Below are 8,253 nucleotides of genomic sequence, written 5' to 3' on the forward strand. Positions count from 1 at the left end.
TTTGTTGAAAAAATCGGTGTGTAAGTGGACCTGCACAGTTCAAACCCACGTTGTTCAAGGGTCAACCTTGTATGCAAAGGAAACAAAATCAGTATGTTCAAGAGACATCTACAGTCCCATGCTTATTGCCGAACTATTTACAATAGCTAAGGTATGGAATCAACCTCAGTGTCGAAAAGCAAATAAGTGGATTTTTTTAATGTGGTATATGTACACAAAGAAATACTATTGGGTCATAAAAAAAGAATGAAATACTGTCATTTGTGACAACATGGATCACCCTGAAGAACATTATGTAAAGTGAAATAAGCCAGACGCAGCAGAAGAATAACACATGTTCTCACTCGTAAGTGGAATCTAAAGTTGTTGATCTGGCCGGGCAAGGTGGCTCACGCCTGTAATCCCAGCACTTTGAGAAGCCAAGGTGGGTGGATCACTTGAGGTTAGGAGTTCGAGACCAGCCTGGCCAACATGGTGAAACCCTGTTTCTACTAAAAATACAAAAATTAGCCAGGCATGGTGACACGTGCCTGTAATCCCAGTTACTCGGGAGGCTGAGGCAGAAGAATCACTTGAACCCAGTAGGCAGAGGTTGCAGTGAGCCCAGATTGTCCCACTGCACTCCAGCCTGGGCAACAGAGCAAGACTTCGTTTCAAATAAATAAATAAATAAATAAATAAATAAATAAATAAATAAATGAAAAACATTGATCTCATAGAAGTAGAGAGTAGAACAGTGGTTACCAGATACTGGAGAGGCTACGGAATGGAAGAGAGAGGATGGAGACAGGCTGGTCAACAGGTACAGTTACAATTAGGAAAAATGAGTTCTGATGTCCTATCACTCAGTGGGCGACTGTAGTTAATAATAACATATTGCATATCTTAAAATAGCTAGAAGAGAAGATTTTGAATGTTCTCACCACAAAGAAATGATAAATGTTTGAGATGATGGATATGTTAATTTCCCTGATTGATCATTACACAATGTATACATTTATTAAAACATCACACTTTTGTATTTGGTGTCAATTAAAAATTAAAAATAATAATTTTGAGTGATAGATCACTATGTCATCTTTAGCCTATAGCTCAGGGGAATTCAGAGAACCAAGTGGTATCACTACTGCAATAGTCATTCTTTTCCCATCTGCCCATTTATGTAATAAGTATTTACAGAGTTTACATCTATGAAGATGAAAAACATGAATAAAATTGTCTCATTTTAGCAATAAAAATATAATCCATGAATATATAAAATTAAAAAGGGCTTCATTAAGCACTCAGCTTCTTAAGAGATATATTAACATGTTACTTCATTTATTTAATGATTATCAAAAATTGAAATACATATGTCAGGTCATTAGTCAAAGCTTCAAGAATCTCTGCTGGTACCCAGGTCACCAATGTATCACATGTCACAAACTCCTTGCAGACCTCATACTCAGAATTCTTGCTGCAAGTTCTGAGTTGTAAGTCCCACAGTATGGAAAAGGACATCTGAGGTCATTTCCTTCACTTTATTCACCAAATCTTGCCGTGATCAAATGGTCCTGTGCTGTCTAAATCCTTTAGCTGTGTCGTACCCTAGGAAGAAGAATGAAGGAAAGAAATCAGAAATTCTTAGTTTGGGGCCAGGTGCAGTTGTTCATGCCTGTAATCCCAATTCTTTGGGAGGCTGAAGGGGGCAGATCGCTTAAGCCCAAGAGTTTGAGACCAGCCTGGGCAATATGGCAAGACCCTGTCTCTGCAAAAACGAACAAACAAACAAAAAGTTTTAACTTAGACAGGTGTGGTGGCACATGCCTGTAGGCCCATCTACTCAGGAGGCTGAGGTGGGAAAGTCGCTTAAGCCCAGGAGTTCAAGACTGCACTGAGCTACGATCATACTGCTGCACTCCAACCCAGGCAACAGAGCAAGCGTCCGTCTCAAAAAAAAGAAAAAAGAAAGAAAAGGAAAAGATTCTTAGTTTGTTCTTGAATTTTCCAAAATAGTATTTTCTCACTGTATGCACTACCCTATTTGTTTTGTTTGTTTATTTGTTTGTTTGTTTTTGAGACAGAGTCTTACTCTGTTGCCCAGGCTGGAGTGCAGTGGCACGATCTCAATCTCAGCTCACTGCAACCTCCACCTCCCAGGTTCGAGCAATTCTCGTGCCTCAGCCTCCCAAGTAGCTAGGATTACAGGCACATGCCACCACGCCAGGCTAATTTTTGTATTTTTAGTAGAGATGGGTTTTTACCATATTGGGCAGGCTCGTCTCAAACTCCTGACCTCAAGCAATCCACTTGCCTCAGCCTTGTAAAGTGCTGGGATTACAGGCGGGAGCCACCATGCCCAGCTGCACTACCCTACTTGTGCTGTTCATAATGCTGCAAACCAGTGCAGATACCATTTGGGACACCACCTAGAGTTTGGGGACCCTTCTTCATCCACCTTTAAATTGACTTCATACATCATCTCCCATTAGTGGGGTACATCCATAATCCAGATCTAAAATGTACATTCTCTGGATGGCCTGAAGCTTCTAGAAAGCAGGCACTTTTTAATCATGACACATTCTACCTCAGTAATACAATACAATTCCATAACTTTGTATTTGGAATTCGCTTCAAACTCCAGTCAATGTTGCAATGATACGTCTGTATAGCTTTACCCAGTTCCATTTATTGTTGAGGGCTTATTCCATTTGCTTTAGTAATACAGTCTCCTTGGGGCAATTCTATTCAACAAAGACTCAGGACAAGGGTCTCATTTTATGGAATTTTCCAATGGATATGCAAAGCCTCAAACATCAAATTACAACCATATATCCCACACCCTCCCCAGAGCTCTGACAAGGCTATACACAAATTCAGTGGCAAAACAGAGGTGACATAAGCTACAGTGAGCAGACTTTATGTGGCCTAAAACCCTCCTAATGTCTTGATGAACCTGCAGGATGTGTTCAAATGAGCTGTGGGGCTCTGCTCCTGTGAAATCATCATGGCTCCAGGAGAGGTCCAGCAATTTTCCTCTGTAATAGAGCAGATCCTTGAAAGTCAAGGAGTTTTGGCCAGGCATAGTGGCTCATACCTGCAATCCTAGCACTTGCAGATCACGTGCAGATCACTTGCAGAGGCCAAGGCGGGCAGATCACGAGGTCACGAGTTTGAGACCAGCCTGGCCAACATAGTGAAACCCTGTCTCTACTAAAAACACAAAAAAATTAGCCGGGTGTGGTGGCAGGCGCCTGTAATCCTAGCTACTCAGGAGGCTGAGGCACAAGAATTGCTTGAACCCGGGAGGCGGAGGTTGCAGTGAGCTGAGATCGCGCCACTGCACTTCAGCCTGGGCAACAGAGTGATTCTTTGTCTCAAAATAAAAAAAGAAAGAAAGAGAGAGAGAGAGAGAAGAAGGAAGGAAGGAAGGAAGGAAAGAAGGAAGGAAGGAAGAAAGGAAGGGAAGGAAGGAAGGAAGGAAGGAAAGGAGTCTCCTTCCATCCTAAGTTCCTGTCAAGGCTGACACCAACGTGAGGCTCTGTTCCAATACATCTCTTCTACCTGGGGAACTGATCTTACCTAAAAACTGATCTTTCCTAAATTCTAAAGGAATTTCAGAGAAAGAACTGCCTGGCAGCTAAGTAAGCCAGGCCCTAACGCCCCATCTTGACCATCCCCGCAGTTAGTAAATCATGCTGGACATTGCTTGAGATAACTGCATCTCATGGTAAGTCTGTCCCACCTTGAAAACCAGAAACTTAAGAATATCAAGCACAACCATATCAAAGGTACCACCCAAAGAAGGGGAGTTTGAGACCACCCAAAAGAGGCAGTTGGTATCCTCTGCAAAAACAGGTGCCACTTAGGATGATGAAAATCAGATTTTTTTTCATGTTTAGCCTAGAAGGAAAAGGGGTTATCCCTTTGGCACCCATAATGAGTTGATGGCTTTTTTTTTTAACAGAATTCTAGAAGAATTCTGCACAGAGAAGCAGACTGAATAACCCCCAGACTTGTGATGGACCAGCAAACTTCTGAACTCATACTCACCTAGGATCCTTGATAGCAATTAGTTTTGCTTAATCTGGTTTTCTGCTGCCCACTGGGAAGACCTTTCTTCCCCAATAGTACTTTGCACTGACGGGAACAATAAAAACATTATGTGAAAAAAAACATATATTGCGGAAGAACAGAGCAAAGTGGTGTGAGGTCGCTGTCCACATCTCATTGTGTATTTCAACTCTCATCCTGCCTGTATTCAATTTCAATAATTATCCAAGACCTATCTTAAACCTAATTTCCTCTTTCTTTCCAAAAGCTCCTCTATCTGAAGGTTTTTTTCTCCAGCACATGTTTGAACTTCAGTTTCCTCTCATCTTATTTCTCTGTAGATTTCAACCTATCTGCTCTCCATCCATCAGAATATCTTAAATATTTCTCATCAGATATCGTCACTTGCTTGTTTCCACAACACTGTAGAGTTTGCCACTTTGTTCTTTTGTTGTCATTTTGTTATTTTTTTCAGATTTCTAAAGAGGATAGACAAGGATTAAACTCATGCTCGTCCTGTGTTCTTTATCCGATCTCAAGTGATGCGTTTTATTTGTTAACTTCCATTACGGTCAGGTGCTTGACTGACAGATAACTGTGATGATCATGGGCTTGTGATGGCAAAGGGCAGGGTTTGTTTTTTTTAAAGCAACTGTAACTCCCTCTAAATCTCCTTTTGACATTTGCTTCTGTAATAGAAATGCTAATCTTTCTAGATGTGTGGTAGTGACAAAGAGGAAGATAATCCAGGGAAGGGAATTAGAGCAACAGCAGGGAAAGAAGTTCCAGTATTATTTTTTGTTTTGTTTTGTTTTCAGACAGGGTCTTGCTCTGTGGCCAGGCTGGAGTGCAGTGGCGTGATTTTGGCTCACTGCAATCTCCGCCTCCCAGGTTCAACCGATTCCCCTGCCTCAGTCTCCCGAGTAGCTGGGACTACAGGCAGGCGCCATTGTGCCCAGATAATTTATTTTTTGTATTTTAGTAGAGACGGGGTTTCACCATGCTGGCCAGGATGGTCTTGATCTGCTGACCTCATGATCTGCCCGCCTCAGCCTCCCAAAGTGCTGGGATTACAGGCGTGAGCCACCGCACCCGGCCCCAGTGTTGTTTAAGAAAGCTAGTCCAGCTTTTCATAATCCAGTTTAAAATTTGTCTATCTGTGGGACACCACTAACTGGGTGCCCTGATGCCTCCCCAGGTTCAACAGGGAAGAGGCGGGCAGGCAGATAAGTAAAATCAAGGATTAGGGGTCCAGATATAGTTTCCCATCTCCAGGTTATATGGACTGTGCGAGCTTGGAAAAGCCATTTGATCTTTTTAAGTCTCAGTAAATAAAGACTACACTGTCTTTACGTGAAAGTCATTAGAATTAAATAATAGTATATGTGAAAAACCCTCGATCCCTTTAACATGAACCATCCAGTCAGTCTCATTCCTCTCCAAATAAGGCACTTGGGAGTCATTTTCACTTCCCTTCTAGTTTTATCCTTCAAATCTTCCTTTTCATCCCACGTACCACAAACACAGTCATAGCTACCCTCTTCTTTCCCTCTGTCCTTGATAGACAACCCCTAATCTCATTTATTCTCAGCTTCTGTCTCCGTGGTAAGAAATCTGAAGAGATAAATAGTATATACACCTGCTGGGATAACGCACAGTCCTCTCCTCTCAAGAAGAAACGACCCTGTCAGTTGTTTTGACCTTATGCAAACACAAGTGAAACTTGTATTTCATTGTGTTCACTTTGAGAACGGCATCCAGGAACGGAACTCAAGGGCTCCTGCTAGTGACCGATGGTCTATTGCGTGTTCAGAGATTTCAGACTCAACATGAAATGGCGCCACCTTGAGGCTCAAACCTTATTGTTGGCGTTCAATTTAAGAAAAACTCATCAGACATATCCTACTACCGGCTAGGCTTTGGTAATTAAAAGAATAAAACGGGCGGGGCACAGTGGCTCACGCCTGTCATCCCAGCATTTTGGGAGGCCCAGGCGGGTGGATCATGGAGGTCAGGAGTTCGAGACCAGCCTGACTAACATGGTGAAACCCTGTCTTTACTAAAAATACAAAAATTAGCCAGGCCTGGTGTCGCATGCCTATAATCCTAGCTACTCGGGAGGCTGAGGCAGGAGAATCGTTTGAGCCTGGGAGGCAGAAGTTGCAGTGAGACGAGATCGCACCACTGCACTCCAGCCTGGGTGATTAAGCCAGACCCCGTCTCAAAAAACAAACAAAAAAAAAGAAAGAAAGAAAGAGAAAGAAAAATGGCCTCCTAAACCAACCTACACATTCAGAGGAGGCTTTTTGGAGGACATGATGAAGAGATAAAGAAAGAAAGTACCTAGGCTGAAGGAGCAGTCTAACCTCCAGCTATCTGGCATAGAGTCAGTGCAGAAAAAGACCTGATGGGAACTCAGCAGAGTGGATTCCTAGGAAGAGGGTGAGAACTGCAACCAGGCAAACCAAGACTAGGGAAACTGCTTCCAATTTTGCACAGGGGATAAGCTCCAGCCCCTGGGGAGCGGTGGTTAACAACAAGTACACATCACATAAGTGCCCCAGGCACCCCTTAGTGCAAGGGGAGCTATAATCCTACCAGAACACTCTGAATGTATACATATGTCCACACAAGACCTTCCTTGTGGATTAAGACAATATAACAGCAATTTGAGAAAGAAGGTGGCTCAGGGGACACTATCCCACACAGTGCAGACAGGAAATTCTGAGCGGTTTATCATTTGGTCAGTAGGAAGTCATCAGAAAGTCATGAAAGTCTAGAATCAGTGGCTTGCTCACCAGCTGTAAAGGAGGCAATCATGATTTAGGGATCAATAATTGGTAATTATCAGAGACCGATAATTAGTAATTTGACAGAGATTTACCAGGGAGGAATCAAAATTCCCCACCTCTGAAGGGTGGCGGGGGAGATATTTTTACTGTGTCTCAAGATCCTGCTGGCTCCTTTAAGCCATATTTGACATATTAATCATCTTTCCATATACAAACATACACTTGAATGACCCCTCTAGAGTCATTTAAGGGCAGGCTAGGGCCATTTTTAATATGCTAAAGAACAGAGCACTTTCCCAGGCTTAGGGACTGTGGATGGTCCCAGAGACTCCAATGGTCCAGGAAGTGGAAAGTCCTCACCCATGACACTTACTTTCCTCCCAGGACTGGAGGGCAAAAGAGGAAAACAAGAAAAATATGGAGAAAATATGAAGAAAAAACAAAAGAATTGACAATTCTTGTTCCCAATTTTGAAACAACTTCATATATTCCTTAAAACAAAGAAGACAACATAAAACTATAAAAAGGTATCAAAAACCTCACAATAAGGCTTTTCTAATTACTGGGGGAAATGGCAGCCATTCCTCCCACAGCTGTGCTGCCTCCTCGTCCTCCTCCTCATTGTCGCTGCCGAAACGGTCAATGTCATCGTCCTTGTCATCCTCTGCTGGTGTGGTTGGCTTCTTGGCCGGGGCTCCACTTCCAGCAGAGCTCTTCTCCAGCACGTTCAGCTGGGCCTCCAGCTTGGACATGGCCTGCTGCAGCTCCTGTACCACGCTGCACAGGCTCTGGTTCTCCACTTCCAGAATGGCGATCTGGACGACGAGCTCGCTGTGTTCTCCACTGGGGCCGCTGGAGACCCTGGGGCCTGAGCTTCCGGCCAGGGATTTCTGGATGTTCTCTCTGGCTCTCACAATGTCATAGAGGATCACACTGGCGCCATTCTCTTGGTGGGAGGTGCTGGCCACAGGCCCGTTCATCTGCTCGTAGAATCTCCTTTCTGCAATGTCATATTTGAACTTGTCGAACCAGATCTTCTCATATACTGAGAAGTTTGTAGCCATTTTTCTGATGCCAGCCAAGGGCACAGCGACCAGGGAGGAGGAATCGGTGGACGTGGGACGCCTGAGGCACGAGAACAGAAGACTTAATGTTGTTAAGATGTCAATACTACCCAAAGATTCAATGCAATCCCTATCAAAATCCCAAAAATCGTTTTTGCAGAAATAGAAAAACAATTATAAAATCCATATGGAATATCAAGGAACCCCAAATAGTGAAAGCAATCTTGAAAAGAAGGAACAAAGCTGGAGAACTTACTACGAAGTGACAGTAATCAAAACAATGTGGTACTGGCATAAAGACAGCCATGTAGACCAATGGAATAAAATAGAAAGGCCAGAAATAAAGTAAAAATAGAGTTACCACA

General features: G+C 43.1%; 1 protein-coding gene across 1 annotated transcript; it reads right to left on the reverse strand.

Moving 5' to 3' along the window:
- Positions 1–4,032: 4,032 nt before the first annotated feature.
- LOC129008572 (elongation factor 1-delta-like) lies at positions 4,033–7,888 on the reverse strand. Its single transcript, XM_054440979.1, has 2 exons — positions 7,388–7,888; positions 4,033–4,119 (listed from the first exon to the last, which is right to left on the reverse strand). The coding sequence occupies exons 1-2, from the start codon at positions 7,886–7,888 to the stop codon at positions 4,033–4,035; spliced, it is 588 nt and encodes a 195-aa protein (XP_054296954.1).
- Between the last annotated feature and the right edge of the window lie 365 nt (positions 7,889–8,253).

Source organism: Pongo pygmaeus, chromosome 9 (assembly GCF_028885625.2).
Source record: "Pongo pygmaeus isolate AG05252 chromosome 9, NHGRI_mPonPyg2-v2.0_pri, whole genome shotgun sequence".
In the NCBI taxonomy this organism is placed as follows: domain Eukaryota; kingdom Metazoa; phylum Chordata; class Mammalia; order Primates; family Hominidae; genus Pongo; species Pongo pygmaeus.